The sequence below is a fragment of the Alternaria novae-zelandiae genome (assembly GCF_023758075.1).
Source record: "Alternaria novae-zelandiae strain BMP 2774 chromosome Unknown scaffold_10, whole genome shotgun sequence".
NCBI classification, from domain to species: Eukaryota; Fungi; Ascomycota; class Dothideomycetes; order Pleosporales; family Pleosporaceae; genus Alternaria; species Alternaria novae-zelandiae.
The window spans coordinates 1,152,861-1,169,283 of NW_026056970.1; the positions used below are offsets into that span (position 1 = coordinate 1,152,861).

The 16,423-nt window shown below is 54.2% G+C and overlaps 4 protein-coding genes across 4 annotated transcripts; 2 read left to right on the forward strand and 2 right to left on the reverse strand.

The window, feature by feature from the left end:
* Positions 1-719: 719 nt before the first annotated feature.
* Positions 720-3,173, forward strand: J4E88_005739 (uncharacterized protein; the record flags this gene model as incomplete). Its single annotated transcript, XM_049399372.1, has 1 exon — positions 720-3,173. The coding sequence occupies one exon, from the start codon at positions 720-722 to the stop codon at positions 3,171-3,173; it is 2,454 nt and encodes an 817-aa protein (XP_049255163.1).
* A 581-nt stretch (positions 3,174-3,754) lies between these two features.
* J4E88_005740 (uncharacterized protein) lies at positions 3,755-5,477 on the reverse strand (the record flags this gene model as incomplete). The annotated part of the gene is made up of 2 exons (XM_049399373.1): positions 3,755-5,343; positions 5,393-5,477. 2 exons carry the CDS (start codon positions 5,475-5,477, stop codon positions 3,755-3,757), a joined length of 1,674 nt encoding a protein of 557 aa, XP_049255164.1.
* A 2,636-nt stretch (positions 5,478-8,113) lies between these two features.
* J4E88_005741 (uncharacterized protein) lies at positions 8,114-9,729 on the reverse strand (the record flags this gene model as incomplete). The annotated part of the gene is given in 4 exon segments (XM_049399374.1): positions 8,114-8,615; positions 8,667-9,255; positions 9,309-9,710; positions 9,726-9,729. 4 exon segments carry the CDS (start codon positions 9,727-9,729, stop codon positions 8,114-8,116), a joined length of 1,497 nt encoding a protein of 498 aa, XP_049255165.1.
* A 3,899-nt stretch (positions 9,730-13,628) lies between these two features.
* On the forward strand, positions 13,629-16,416 carry PAN3 (PAB-dependent poly(A)-specific ribonuclease subunit 3; the record flags this gene model as incomplete). Its single annotated transcript, XM_049399375.1, has 5 exons — positions 13,629-14,268; positions 14,322-14,381; positions 14,431-14,625; positions 14,678-14,778; positions 14,866-16,416. 5 exons carry the CDS (start codon positions 13,629-13,631, stop codon positions 16,414-16,416), a joined length of 2,547 nt encoding a protein of 848 aa, XP_049255166.1.
* Positions 16,417-16,423: the final 7 nt, after the last annotated feature.

Sequence of the window (16,423 nt, forward strand, 5' to 3'; positions counted from 1 at the left end):
GCACACGCGACGTGACGCAGCATGTCACTTTTATGTTCCGCCGTGCGGACGAATGCGACCGCATCTGGTCAGCTTCTTGACGCGATTGACTCCTCATGTCATCGCCCCGTTGGCGCATCGACCTAAGAAACTCTATCGGAACACCATCGTTGTCCAAGGTGATGCGGCTTCTGTGAGACTCAATCATGGAAGGCTAACTCAGAGTTGGATAGTCTCTACATAGCTACGAGCGCAGAGAGACAAGATGTGATTTGAGACACCCCCTTGTCCAAAAGTACCTGGCGAGTGCGGATGAGTCCACCGTCTTGCAGGTGGTCGTCACCTTGTCAGTGAAAGCTAATGCCCATCACCTGTTGTTTCATTAACGCATAGTCGGGTCACGATCTAGCTTTCTGTCACTACCTCAAGCACGAGCTCCATTCACGCCTGGTCTGAGCGTTTAGTGGAGTTTTACACGCCTGTTCCATATAAACACCCCCTTTTGGTGAGTAACTCTCACTATAACAGCTCTCTCCTCAACTTTCGTACAAGGATCTGAGCAACACTTCGTTCTCAGCCCTACACTTCGACTGGTTTGTTTCACACTCAACCCACATTTTTGAACTACCAACTCACTTGTTTCGGATACCTTTGTTCAAAAGCTGTCCAACCTCAACCATATTTGGCCGCAATAGCACAGACCCACAAGCTTTCAATCAGTCACGTACGCAGTTAACAAGATGTCTGCTACCAACGCCAACACTGATGTATCTGGTGCCGCCCCCGCCGACAGCACTAAGACCAACATCTCTGTCGATGTCGCTAAACAGGAAGCTCTCAAGAAGATAGCTACCGAAAAAGAAGCCAAGCGCATCGAAAATGTTGCTATCCAGAAGAGAAAGCTCGAAGCTGCTAAGCAAAAGGCGGCGCAAGAGTTGATGTCTAAGGGCAAGAACGCGATCCTCAAGGCCCAAGCTAACCGACCTTCACGACGACCGGCGAAGAAGAACCGAAAACCGCTTCCCCCTCCTGCCAACCGGACTCACGAGATCGAAGCGAGTATGGAGAAAACGAAAGCTAGTGCTGAAGAGAAACGTCTTGCCCCTCTGCGGGTTGTTCGCCCAAGCTACAGCTACAGCGATATCGTCGAGCAGCGCGTCGTCGATGGTGTGGTTGAGCGCATCGTTCATACCAACCATTCTGCGCATGAGTCTTGTGCCGCCCACAATCACGACGATGGTACTGAGCAGCGCATGGCAGACAACGAAACTGAACCTACCTTCCGGTCCGTTGATGCGCCCGCGACTGCCCAGTCTGACACCGACGTTGAGTCAGATAGGGCCACGGAACCCGATACTGGGTCAGACGAAGACGCTCCTCAGCTAGTCCAAGAGCTTACCTCTCCTGAGCAGGTCACTGTCCCTGAAGACGATGACGATTCCACCGAAGCTGCCGGTATCACTGCAATGCCCCACATCTATGTCACTGCTCCGATAGATGACCCGGATGAGAAGGCTTCAATGTCTGGAACTTTTGCTGAGGCAATTGACACGTCAACCGAGCCGATCCAGACAGCTGTTTTTGAGGAGTCTACTTGCAGCCCTTTGGCGATCCTGTCGATGCCAAACTCGACTCTTTACCCTTCGCGCCTATCCCGCGACGAAGAGGCTAAGTCGGTCGCTATGCACGTCGCTCCCATCGTACTGCCGGTCGCTGAAGCCAAGCAGCCGAAGCTTAGCAAAGCGGAGAAGAAGGCCGCTAAGACATCTGAGACGTCTCAGAAGGTGGCCACGACGAAGTCCCCCGTGGTTCAAAAGCTCCAAGGAACCGACTATGCCCGAATTACCTTTGAGGATACAGAGCCCAGTGTAATCCCGGATGAGTCTGATCACGTTGCTATACTGCTTGCCCGGCCCAATGGCTCTGGTGTGACCACAGAATCTCGCAACCTTCACGAGAAGCTCGTCGCGCTTCATGTCGCTCCACCTTCGCTGCCAGTCACTTTTCACAAGCAGCAGAAGACTCCAACAGCCAAGTCAAAAGCTACTAAAGCTGATCAGAAGAAGACTGTCACTGTTGAGAAAAAAGAGCAGGACTTTGTCGCTTCTCTTCTTTCCAAGCCTAACGGCCCAGGCGAGACCAAGGAGGCGCGCGACTTTCATGAGAAGCTGGTTGCGCTTCATGTCACTCCTCTCTCGCTGCCAGTCATTGCGCCCAAGCAGCAAAAGATCTCACAGGCCAAGCAGAAGGCTACTAAAGTTGATAAGAAGAAGTCCATCGCTACGGAGAAAAAAGAGCCTGACTTTATCGCCTCTCTTCTCTGCAAGCCCAACGGTTCGGGTGAGACAAGAAAGACTCGCGACTTTCACAACAATCTCGTGGCTATGCATGTAGCGCCACTCGACGTTTCGGTGTCCATACAACAGGATAGGAAGAAGAAATTCGAGAAGGCCCACAAGTATATTGAGACTTGGACCGCTGACCCTGATGCCGTTGATGCAATGTTCACCAACATGGTGCCTCCCATTACTGAGGAGCCTATCTCTGCTGTTGAGGAGCTGGGTACAGACGATGCAACGCGCGACGAGTCGTCCATCGTCATTGCGACTCCCATCCAGGGATTCTGGCAAACTGTTCTTTCCAAAATCCCTGACACCGAACCCATCACCGTCGAGCAAACGGTAATCATCCCCGACTCATCCTCGGAGTCCGACACCATAGAATCATTCAGAGCCTCTAGCCACTCCTCCACCCACTCCACCCCATCCATCCTTCGCGCAGCCTCAAAAGCACGCACAACCCTCCTCGGCGCCACATCCCTAGAAACCTTCATCACCACCCTCGACTTCGAACTCTGGGACGGCACAACGACCAAAGGCGATATCTGCGAGGCCTTCGCTTCCTTAGCTAATCACCCCCCAACTACTACTACTGGTCTGGATACCGCTAAGATGCAGCGGAAGATCAAGCTAGGTAGCACCTCCCTCTACGCGTTCCTGCATCAGATTACTTTCATGGAAGATGACGTGACGGTTGTGGGGGAGGTGATGAAGGTGTTTAGGAAGGCGGCGGGGGAGCAGGTGACGGAAACGAAACTGGAGGTTGCGCTGTGGCTTGCGGAGGAGACGGATGAGGGGGAGGGTAGGAGAAGGGGGAGGCGTGAGGAGCGGGCTTCGATGGCTGGTGGGGTTTAGGTGCGACGGTGTGTTGGTGGCTTAGATGCTCAGGATGTGGGCGTGAGTAGTTTGGCTGCTCCTTTCCTTTCCTTTTCTTTCCCAAAAGTTTTGCACGGGTATTTTTCATTGTCATTGTTATGGGGTAGGTTATCATGGTTTGAACGAGCGAGGCGTTGGGGACGGCGTTTTCATATTACTATCATCGCTCTAGGGTACTAAAAGCTAGTCGTTCACATGGGTTGAGCTTTAGGCTTTGACTCGCCTGGCGCCGGGTTTTGAGTTGGCTTGTCGCTCCCTACTGTGGGTATTGGCTTAGCTATTCCAAGAGGTTGATCATGTTTCAGTCGAAGTTAGCATTTGTCTTAGGAAACACAGGTATCAATTCAACTGTAAAAGTTTGCATACTTCATGGAGATGGGGTGGAAGCAATGCGATTGTAATCGTGGCAGTTGTAACCTGTTAGTGTATCGAAAGATTATCAGACGTGCACATGCATGAGAGAAAAGCTTTGTGTTCATGACTTCATTCATATACATCCATCAACACTATTGATGTGTGCGATGCTATATACAGGGTATTCGTACGACTGCCGCAGTGGCTCAGACCTTCTGTTCCACGCGGTGAGTCTGCTGCTCAGCGCCACCAGCATTCTCCATCTGGTACTCAACAGCCTTCTCACCCGACTCATCCATGATCTCAGCCATGCCACCAGAACCCTTTGTAAGCTCGGCACCCTTGCGACCAATAAGGTGCCAAGGAAGGTTGAACATCTCGTCGAGAGACTCGAGCGACTTTCCAGAAGTCTCGGGCAGGAAGAAGTACACCCAGACGAGACCGACGGCGGTGACGCAGGAGAAGAATAGCATAGTGCCTCCGTGGGTCATGGAAATGAACATGAGAGGTACAGCCTTAGAGTTACCGTACTGGTTGACAAAGTGGAATGTCATGGCGATGGAACCACCGAGAGCACGGAGACGGAGAGGGTAGATCTCGGAGTTGATGAGGTACTGGATCGAGTTCCATCCGAGCGCCCAACCGAAACCGGAGAAGTAGATCATGACGATGGCGCCCATGGCAGCGTGCTTTTGGCTGGAGCTCTGGGGTACGCCGTCGGCGACACCGGTGTCGATGAGTAGGAAGATGGCCATGTAGAGCATGGATAGGAGTTGGAGTGTGATACCGGTGGCGAGAGAGCGCTTGCGGCCGAGGAAGTCGATCAGGAAGAAGGCGCAGATCATGGAACTGACAAACTTGACAACACCGAAGATGGCTGTAGCGAAGAGCTTCTCTTGTTGACCGCTGGTGCCCATCATCTCAAAGTACTTGGGAGCGTAGATTGTGATGGAATTGGCTCCCGACCATTGCGATAGCAACTGCGACAGGACAGAAAGCTGAAGGCGGTAGAGGTTGGCCTTGCTGGAGAAGAGCTCACGGATGGGTCCGAGCCAAGATGTACCCATAGTAGCTTCGCGCTCGCGGTTGAGCTGGTCGTTGATGTCCATAATCTCCGAGGTGACGTAAGGGTGATCGGCGGGGAGGTTACGGAGTTGCGCGAGGTTGTCGAGGGCCTCCTCGTGGCGGCCGACCTTGATCAACCAACGAGAACTCTCCTTGGCGAACCAAGAGAGGGTGAAGATGAGACCGGCGAACATGATGTGCATGCTGTTGGGCACGAGCCATTGAGCATCAGTGGCAGACGAGATGTGGATGGATGAACCCCATGATGCGAAGTAGGCAAGCATGATGCCGATGTAGACTGACCCAGCGAAAGCGCAGACACAGAGACCACGGATGGCCCTGGGCGCAGTCTCAGCTAGGTAGGTGGGAGCAACGACGGTGGTCTGTCCGATGCCGATACCAGCAATGAAGCGGCCGGCGTAGATTTGTCCAACGGAACCAGTGATAGAGCTGGTGAGGAAGATGACGATGCCGATAACCCAGACAATGCAAAGTTGGCGAGTAGCCCAGAGACGACCAATCTTGTCGGTGATGAAGAAGGCAATCAGGGAACCCAAGATGGAACCCATCTGCACCATGGATGTGATGTTCGATAGGAGCTCCGCGATCTCGTGCTCGCTCTTGCTGCCGTCTTCTTCGAGTCCGAACTTGCGTTTGAAGGGGTCGAGTTCGGCTGTAGTACCGATGAGGCCTTCGTCGATACCACGAGCAGCGCCCATGAGACCGAAGACTAGGACGAGTTAGTTGGGTGTAGTCTCATTGGAGGTGACATGACCTACCGAAGACACCATACCAGAGACGCCAGTTAAGGCTCTCCTTGGGAGTGTGCTTCAAGTTCTCCTTCCATGGGTTCCAAACGACCATGATGGGCGATATTGGTATAGGTAGATCGAAGTAAGGTCGTGATTGAGCTGCGGAACCTACGTCTGTCGGACAGGGAGGAAAGGCAGTGACGACTCAATCGTACAAAGGCGCATGTGCCTCTTATACTTGAACTGATGGTGGGGTACGAGATGCGGAGATCCTAGATGCAAGGCCTGTTAAATCACACCATCCATGAGACCCCAGAGTCAACCCCGGAAGCCTCTACTCCACGTTTGTCCATCGCCAGTAGCGGTCGGCGTCGGTCTTCCGAGCCAGGAATGCCGGATGACCTTCCCAACTGTGGTTTTCCCAACGTTCAATAGGTCGACCCGTCTCGTCGGCCATTGCAGGCGTTGAAACTAACCCTTGCGCAGTAAGCGGACCGCTGATCGTCTGATCAATTACCGATCAAGCGGCCACGCCGGTCGCCTCTCGTGTCTCTCACGGCAGCGCCATCTGCACGTAGGTTACATGCCCAGTAAGGAGGCGGAAAGGTTGGCAGGCTTAGGTGGAGAAAGCTTCCTTGTTCGTGCGTCTTGTGGAGCTTGGGGCCGAGCTAAGGACTAGTCAAGAACCTGGCCACCACACGATGGGAACCCCGCATTATCCCCCAAACGCTCTCGTGTCCCGGATTTCTCTTGGTCTCCCACGTTAGCTGTCAGTCGAGAAAGAGAAGCTTGTCAAGCTCCTCGTAGCGGCCGGGGAGGTGCCGTAAATGCATGCCGCGCTATTGGCTGGTACCATCCCGGGAAAATCTCGCACGCGGGATAAATTACTACGCTATTCTGACGCTGCCTCGCGACGAGACCGTTCGCCGGCAGAATTATGACCGAGAGGAGCGTCGGAGCAGGGTGTCGGCTTCTGAGGTCAAGCTCCTGGACGAGACCTCGTCTCGCGGCGGTGTGTCGACATAAGCGATGCGGCTCCAACTCCTTCAGCCTTTTCCAGTAGCGCCCGCGTTGTGACTACCCCAAATGGTATCCCGTCCCTCCAATGCATATGCCGTGTGGACTACACTATCGGACATAGATACGGCGCCTGCAGGATATTCTGGTAGAGCTAACGGTGCGCAGGTGTGAGAATGTGTCGCTTCTTCGGTCGCTCTGGCGCTGATACGAGTCCTGGTTGTCGGAGCCTCTGATGGGTCGTAGGACAATGATCCGACTCTTGGCTCTGTACTTGGCTCTGTACCCCAAAGTCCAGCAGGAAGGTTGTATTCTGCCGTAGTGGCAGCTGGATCGTTGAACCCACAACGGCAAGCACAACATCTCCAAGCGCTTTGTTGTCTTGACGAAAGCCCAGACCGCGGGGGTTCTTCTTGTCTCCACAGAGCTTTGCATTCGCAGTGCATCGTGTCATGCGATGCGAAGAAACAGACAGGTCTAGAGGTGTGATACGTCCACCACCCCCGGTCGGAGCTCCGAGGGTTATCGGTGCGAACGCAGGCGCTTTGACTTGGGGTCTCCACACACACGAGGTGCGCGTGAGATGGTTAGCGAAGACCAAGATTGCCATGCCTTCACCAAGTGCTTGTGAACAGCGCAAGCCGTTGTGCCAAAGGACGCCCAAGTGCTTGTCCTAGACGTCAACAGAGCAACATTCTTGCTACATCGTCTTTCTCGTAGGCATCATCGAAGTCATGTCCTCTCCTCTTAAGCGCTGCGATAAATTTGAGAATCATGCGGGCATCCTTCTGGTCCACAGCGGGCGAGATTGATCGGCTGGTCGGCGATGCCAGTGGGTCTAATCCTTCCTCTTATGCATCGTGTATACAAACGGCTACCGTCGAAGCCACAAGGATCCAAGTGTCGGTGATTGCCGTGCATGAGACATCTACTGAGGTGGTGTTGTGTTCAATCCCCGTTGCCGGCTAGGTCGCCCTCAACAGACATTGGCTTTCGTTCAACACATCTATCCAGACATCGTGTGCGTATGTCCGCGGGCGGAGGTGTTGAATAATCGGGTGGATACGGACGCTGACAAACGCCTCTGAACTGATTAGCCGCCTTGGAAAGCATATGGGGTGGAAAGCACGCACTTACGAGCTCATTGTGGGTATCAACCAAGACGGACCAAGGCGCCAATGTTGGGGATAAGACCCATTTATACGTCTTGTAATCACAACAACTGATTCATGCCGTGCGGAGAAATGGGACCCGGGGTACGAGGTTCACATGTCACTCTCACTGGACGCCTGAAGGGTCCTGTACGGTTATCCGGAACTAGTTGTGGGGAGAGTGTGACTGAACGTTAGATCTGGGGTGATGGGAGAATGTCGGTGTGTTGGCGGCAAATGAGATGGCGAGATGTTTGTAAGCGGCAGTTAGGCGATGAAGCACGTGTTGGTATTGTGCCGTGGCCCCGATGGAAGTGGCGACCAGGGAGTAGACGCGATGGAGTGAAGGACAATCTAAGGCAGGTGCGATAAGACGACGGCTGCGCAACAGTGCGCAGTGAACAGCACATCACGCCTTCAGCTCATACCGTAAGTAAGTGTAATTGTTTTTTCTCTACCTGCACTGCCTTGGTATCGAGTTATCTGCAGAATTGCTGGCATACCGATGTCGTGCCATCCTGTCGACATCGTGCCCGGATTCCCGGAAAAGGCAACCGCGGACCCTCTATGCCGAGCTCGCTCAATCTTCCTCAGAGTCCCCCTCAGCATCCTCATCCTCCCCCACAAACCTAGCCCGCTTACTCGGACTAACCTCGCCACCATCCTCGCGCCCTCTCTTCTCAGCCCTGGGAGTGCCTTCGTGCTCCTGCGCCCACAGCGCCAACTCCAACTCCTCGATCAAATCCACATCATCAGCGTCACCCTCCCCTTCAACCTCTTCCCTGTTCCGAGACTGCTCTATTGCCATCTCTAGGCCCTCATCAACCCTCGATGCGCGCTGTCGGTAGCAAACGTTGCCGTTCTTGCCGTGCTCGTGGTAGCGCTTGCACCATGCGCCTTCGGTGCTCTCCTCGATCTTCAGTGTGAGGTTCCTGCGGATCATGCGTAGGCTTGTTTGCATGATGTCGAAGAGGAGTTCGGGGTGTAGATGAAAGCCCTTACGTGTGACTTTGCCGATGATGCGCTCGGTCTTATCGCCGCTCAGGGCAAGTGCGTCGGCCCAGAGGAGTCTCGCTCCACACCTAGGTGATGTATACGTGTAAAGCAAGTTGAGGAGGTCAGTATGGACTGACGTAACATCTTTGTCAAGTTCAGGATCCGTGACCTCCAAGTCGTAGTCTTTAGGAAACTGATCAAACTCCGCTGGGATGTTCTTGCCTTTCCGCCACGCCTGTTGTGCGACTCGCTTGCGCCGATTGAGCGCTCGGTTCGGGAGCCAGATTTCCTCCTGTTTCTCTTCCTTTTCTCCGTCCTTGTCCTTGTCTTCTTCTGCCTTTTTGCGCTTGTCGTGGAATATGCGGATCCATGTGTCGGCAACCATGTCGCAGAGATCCCAGAGCTTCTCTTGGTAGCAGACAATGTAAATTTGGGTAAGGGTATTGGCGCTGTAGGGTAGGGCCTGATATGGGTTGGCGGCATCGGTGAGGCCGGGAAGGTCGAGGTGGATCTTGGCGTTGCTCTTGAGGTTACTCAGAATGGAGTACACATGTCGGTCTGCTATGAATGGGGGAGGTTCTGCAGACGATGCACCCGCCCTGTCTTGTTCGTCTGCTTTGCTAGCGGCGGCGCCAGACGGCTTGTAGCTCTTGGGTGGACGACCTCTTGGCTTTGCTGTCTTTGGTAGCTGCTTCATCTGCTCCTGTGCCTTGTGTGTGGTGTATGCTGAACAAAGGTCAGCAATCTGGGCTCATAACACAAGAGAGATAAGCACTCACATGGATCAGTCTCGATGGATCCTCTGCCATCGTCTCTAGCATCTTCCTCAGCCTGGTCAATGAAGGCATCGATCTCGCTACCCTGAGCGGCGTCGTACTGGTTTGGCTTTTGGATCGCTCGTCCAGTGCGAGTCGTGACCGGCGCTGCCTCTACGGATTGCTGAGGAAGGTCGTCGTCTTGATCTTCGCTCGCGCCATATGTCGGTGTCGCATGGCGCTGCTGCGCTGGGCTATCCGATCTTCCCACCGACGGCTTCAACAGTAGCTTGGGTCCCGGTCTATCGGATTCAGCTTCTGGCGCCGGTGTCGCTGACTTCAAGGCTCTGCCTTTCGGTCGGCCGCCACCACGGCTACCACCTTTGGAGCCACCGCGAGGACGTCCCGGCGGCTTTCCCGTCGTGACTGTCTTCTGTTTACCCATTGAGCTGCCGACGAAGATTTTTCGACTGATGCAATTCTGCGACGAGCTAAGTAAGTGATCGGTCTGCGGTTGAGAACGAGGGAGTAGTTGCGTTGGTGTTACAGACGCCTAGTTGTAGAAGAGAGAACCTAAGAGGACCCTTGTAGCCTATTCTGCCAAATTGTAGTGAAGGTGAGCGGTTATTGCTCGATGCGCCCAGGTACGCTAGGCTACCTTGACTGTAGAACAATAGAACGAGCAGGCATCTGACCGTATTGAGAACATTAAAGCAGCGCAACTCCTCTGATATAGTGAATACAGAATTGGCGTAGGAGCTCGCGCGCTCTCGAAGTGAGAGTGAGATACTAAGCTCCACCGGGAACGTCATCAAGATGATCGGTCGTGCGCTTTCATCACAAACGGTATTGAGAAGACGAGAGATTGGCCTGCACCAGTCCATAAGAATGGAGAGTTCCAACAAAGTCTATCATGTGCAAAGGTCTAAAACATGAACGAAGAATGGAACCAACAACAAACCTAGAAACCAAATTCAGCCCCCGGCCCAGGGTAACCTTCGCGTCTTGACTTCAACTCCTTCTCCTTCGCCTCGTATCTCGTATAAAGCCGTTCAGCTCTCAAGACACACTCCTGACAGAAGATGACGCCAAAGTCCTTCTGAAGATGAATTGATATGGGATCCCCCACGCAGGGTTTCCCAAAGAGACAGTTCTGACAGCAGGGTTGTGGCGCAACACACCAGACCTTGTGGCCACACTGTAGGCTGTGCTCTTGGAGACCGGGTTTGGGAAACGGTGCCGCCAATAAGGTCTCCACTTGGTCGTCCGGGATCTGAAGGGCCGCTACTATTTCTCCTCGTGTAAGGGCGAGAGAGCGTCGAGGTGAAAGTTGAGGAAATTCTGTTGCTGGCTTTTGAGAGTGGTAGTGATCTACTGGAAGGCCGTGGCAGACCTCGCAATAGATGTAATCCGGCCGCGCCGCCGTGTGGATAGAGGGTAGGGGACCGGGGAAATTTAGACTAGAAGAGGATGATTTAGCAATTGAAGGAACTTAGAAGTTGTGTCGATGACGTACGGGTGGGAAGTAGACTTTACAACAGTATCTGAGAATCGTGGGTTGATTGGGTTTATGGGGTATCGGCAGTTTCTAGCGCATCTTGTATCCTGCGAATCAATAGCGACAACATGGCCGTAGTGGAGGAGATGAAACATGCCAGGTGCATTTGAACCATCATTGTACCAAACGCCGATGCAGGGCTCGATCTTCCGTATAGCACGTGTGACTTTCTCGCCGCTGTTTTGTGGTGTCTCCCGCTTTTGTTGGTCCGTTGGAGCTGGACAAAAGGACATGTTGAATGATAGCGAGGTTGCAGATAGCGAGTACTCGTAATGGTTGATAGCTGTAGAAGAGAATTTCCCTGGGATGATCGTTTGTCGAGCGTCCAGTAGCAATATTGATAAGTGCTTGCGGGGCGGTTGTTTAGACAGCCGAGTGACCACAAGGTGCAAACGCGCGTACGAATAACGTGAAAGTGAATCGAAGAAGTGGAAAATTAGGCAGCAAGTCCGAGCTCCCCAACAATACTCTTGCCTCCAGTTTCATTTTCGCGACAGCTCTTGACTGACTTTCGAACACCGCCGGAAGTCGCAATGGCAGCGAATCAAGAGGACTTCGTCCGCATCGGCTTGCGCGCGACGACAAGCAGCGATGATATACCGACGCTGTGTGCAATCTGTCTTGATGAGCTACAGTCGGGCCAGGAGGTTGACGAGATTCGTCGTTGCGGCCACACTTTCCACAAGCATTGCTTGCTGGCCTGGCTCAACTCATGGAACACACAGCATAGCAGCTGTCCGAACTGTCGCCTGCCGCTCTTTCCGAGTCGCCACCCTCTAACTGTAAGCATGGTTTATAAAAGCAATCCAGGCGCATTCGCTAATCGTGGCGACACAGCCACCCCCAATTGGTGTCGATGAACAAGGAGATCTGGCGGGCCTATTCACGAGCTTAGACGAACTAAGTAACACCGTGTCCATGCTGGGAGACACGGTGGTAGCTTTTCGCAACCACAACAACCTACTCCTGAGCGAGCTTAGGCGCCATAACCTTGATGTTCCTGATGCATCGCCAAGCGACCCTCGATTCCGACGTGCGTTAGAAGCCGTTCACGAGTTGAAACCGGTGCCTTCATGTATCATGCCCGACCCGGCAACAGGCGAATACACACCTATAGAGGAGCGTTATCGCAGACTGAAAATCTTGGAAACAGACCGAATTTCCGGCATCGCTCTCGAGGACCGCTGGAGGAATCGCTCTGCGTTCGTGCGCGACCTGGAGCGATTGGAGCAGCTTCGTCTCCATCTTGGTCCCCAACCGGCTTCAGACAACCGTCCCGAGCCAGGTCTAGACCAGACAAGGTTGCTTATCGAATATGGCGCCCTCTTGAACAAACTCATGCCTGACAACTGGCACTTCACTCCCGACGAGACCGGGGCTATGCGCAGCGAATGGCTAAGGGGTGCTGTTATTGGCAGCTTTGATCGGGAGCTCCTGCAAGAGACAAGGTTGTTCTCACTTCTCTCGATCGCAACTGAGAGGGACACCAGGCAAGCGCTTGAGGGTATTTCGGAACGAGCAGTAAGGTTTATGCTTGCAGACTACAGACACAATTGGTTTGTGAACGCAGGCATTTTCCGTCACTACATGGCCAGCGAAAGCCAGTTGGGTGGATCATCGACTGTCGTACCTACACCACAGGCGTTCATGGTAGAACGCCCAGCACGACAGCGAGAAGTGTCTTCGTCGCGTCCGGGCGAAGGTAGTAGATGGCAACCCGGTATGTCGCCGTTCAGGTCCTCGGCCGCTCAGAGCCAGAGTATGAGAGTTAGTTGGTTCGATGAGATGCCGCGTGGAGCCAATGCAGAAGCTCTGCTTGACCCGGAGTATCTCCAGTGGCGGCAAGAGCAGGGTGAACCGTCAAGATTCAACAGTCCCAGAGCCGTGGGAGGAGCAAGCCGTACCATGAGTGCTGAACCTGTCGCTGCACAACAACAGACCCGGCCCGTCGTCAATGGGGGTAGCAGTACGTTCACACAAGTGCCTCGTTCACCGGACATGGACGAACTTGTGCGACCCCCCCAGAACAGAGAGCCAGATCTTCACCCGGAGCAGATGAGTCAGCGAGGAGAAATCCATGAGGCCATCTTCAGCGAGCTGCAACCGCTAATCCCTGGACCCCAAGCACAAACAGAGGCATCCAGACAGTGCCCTCGCCAGGCCATTCACGACCGCAGCGTGCAGACCAATGTGAACGCCATGGGTGCTCGGATGATTCGCATATTCCGACACACTCTTCATCGGCGCCGGTCACGGTAGAAGAAAACATCGTAAGCGGCGAAGATGGAAGTCATGAGGGAGGCGGAGTCAAAGGTGTGAGCGACAGACGAGATCAGAGAAAGGCGAGGGACATGAAGGTATAGTGACCTGCAATATTCGTGGAAAGACAAATTCCAATGCAAGCCAGACTCGTGTTCAGTGTTTGATGTTGACCTCAGGTGATGTCGTATCTAGGTGGTGATGTGTGAAGCATGCCGAGGGGAAAGTTGGATGACTGAGCGGATGACTAAGCCACCAGCTGCAAACACGCCAAACAGCAGGGAAGGCGGGTGTTCGCTGATAGGTGTAGCCCGCAGCTATCACACCTCACTCACCCAGCGCGCCTGCTCGTCTAGTCTGCCTCGCCATTTGGACTGTGCCTGCTAATGGAGACGCGGCTGCTGCTCCTACAGGACGCTGGACTCGCTGGGGGTGGCTCATAGCCCGCAATTCCGAAAGGTACCCATCCAATTGTCCCGCCCCAAGCATGCCACTCTCGTCGGCTATCGCGAAACATCCCGCCCGCCATGTCTGACGGCGGCCCTGGGCACCTCCAGCCGCCGTCTCTCTCTGCCCACGACGTGTCGCCGCTGATGGGCTCGCTCTCTAATGTGCTCGCAGGAACTTCTCACCACGCCGGCCACAGGTTGCCCACCATTCAGCCTGCATCGCCGCCGAACAAAGGCGCGCCGCACGCTTCCACGACGCCCCCGCGCCCTGCCTTCTTTTCCGTAGCCAGGGGCCACCCACATGCGACTGCCATTGCCAGCTCTGGCTCCTCGACTACCGAATCCTTCTCCGAGTTGACGTCGTCGTCGTCACGGGACTCGCTTCCCAATCCCCCCGGGCGCAACGCCCCTACCACGCCCCAGAAACAGGCGCGCACCACCAGGCGGAAACACTCGAACAAGTCCACGGGCCGATGGAGTAGGGGAGGCGGCTCGTCAGATGATACCGGCTCCGACCGCAAACCCCCCACCTCGCAGCCCGTAGAGCCCGCGCAGAGCGCTGCTCGCTCACCCCCGACTGCGTCCAAGACGCGCCAGCACCCCTCTATTGCTACCAACACCGCCTCGACGAGCCAGCCGCGATTCATGGCAACAACCTTTGGCGGTCCTTCGGGTGATTCGCGACGGGGAGTCGTCTCTCCTCGCCCTAAGGGACGCGGTATGACGCAGCCACACCTTATACTACATGTCATGTCTGACTGGCCTATGCAGAAGCGAAGAACACCCTCTGCCGCAATGTCACCATCTACGGACATTGCCGGTACGAAAACAGTAAGTGCTGCTGGCCGCACCTGCCGAATCTTGTGGTGACCCTGTCTAGCCTGCCCCTACATCCACGACACCCTCAAGCTGGGCCAGAATGAGAACGCCAAAAAGAGATTCAATGTCGACTCTCCCTCTTTCACGCCTCTGCAGGCAAGCACCAATGGATCTGTGACCCCGTCTTCTCGCAGTGCCGCCATCTCGCCCAAGGCGGCCAATGCTGCCGTCTTCACTCCCAAATCGCAACGCTCCGGTGAGTCCTGGGCATTCGCAAATGACTTCTATATGCATGCTGATCGTCTCAGCCGTCACCACCCCGCATATGCACGCGAAAGAACCCGCCATTGATTGGAATTCACATGACTTCCAAGATTTTGTCCCGCAGTCTTTTGAGGGTCAGCAGATGGTGCGTGGCTTTACTTGATATATCTGCCTTCAATTCGTGACCTTGGAGCACGTTCTTACATCCAGTTCTCGACTCACAACGCCCTAGGTGGACCCTAATGTGGGCTACGATCCTTTCAGCACACCGTCCAGCATCTCTACCCTGGCAGGTGCAACCCACCAAGCTGCTACCATCAACCCGTATGCACAAGATGCTTCGACGACGTATTTCCAGAACGCCAACGCGTTTCAAACTCCAGCATACCATCTGTACTGGCCGGTAGGGCCTCAGCCGACGGGTCTGCTTGCTTACCAGCGTACTGCACATGATTTCTTCATACCTGACGCTCTTCGGGAAGAGTTGCAAAAGAAGGCGGATATTGCACGTCAGGTCGCGCCGAATAGTACTTTGCCGGTCATTGAGCAGTTTCACTCCTTGTTTTGTTTAGACATGTCACCCCAGAAGAACACGGCTCCATTTGGGTACGCCAGCTGGATCTACAAAGCTGTGTCAAGCAAAGATGGCAAGACGTATGCGCTACGCCGTCTGGAAAACTTCCGCCTTACAAGCGAGACTGCAATTCGCTCCGCCCAGCCATGGAAACGCGTTTTGAACGGCAATGTGGTTACAATCCACGAAGCGTTCACTACTCGAGCTTTTGGCGATAGTTCTCTAATCTTAGTCACGGACTACCATCCAAATTCGAAGTCACTTGCTGATGAGCATTTCAAGCCGGTGCAGCGTTTCCACGGGAGGCAACCTGCATCATCGCACGTACCGGAGCAAGTGTTATGGGGCTACATTGTTCAAATTGCATCGGCTCTAAAGGCCATACACGGTTCGGGTCTTGCAGCGCGCCTCATCACACCTTCGAAAATACTGTTGACGTCAAAGAACCGGATACGACTCAACGCATGCAGTATTATGGACATAGTCCAGTTTGACAATGCGCGTCCCGTGCCCGAACTGCAAGCAGACGACCTCGTTCAGCTAGGACGACTGATACTTTGCATCGCGAACAACAACGCCACAGCCCACTTGCAGATGCAAAAGTCGATGGACTATATCACTAGAAGTTATACAGCTCGTCTCAAGGAGTGCGTGCAATGGCTGCTCAACCCTCAACCAGCACCAGGAGCGCCATCGTCTCCCACAACACCGGCGCCGATGCAGAAAGACATTGACACCTTCCTGGGAGGTATTGCCGACCAATTTGCATCGGTTTTCGACAGCGAGCTACATGCTCAGGACACGCTTACAGTGAATCTCGGAAAAGAGTTGGAATCATCGAGACTGGTCCGTCTGCTGGTCAAGCTCAATATGATCAACGAGCGACCAGAGCTAGACGCTTCTCAAAATATGCCCGGCAACAGCGGCGCAAACCCATCATCGGTATGGGCAGAAACTGGAGAGCGCTACTACCTCAAACTGTTCCGCGACTACGTCTTCCACCAAGTAGACGCCAACGGACACCCAGTCACTGACCTCGCTCACGTTCTCGACTGCTTGAACAAGCTCGACGCCGGGACCGACGAGAAGATACCGCTCGTCAGCCGCGACGAGCAAAACGTGCTGATAGTGAGCTACCGCGAAGTAAAGCGGGCACTAGAGTCAGCATTCCAGGACCTGGTCCGGGCGGGACGTGTTTCGGGGAAATAGGATTCCT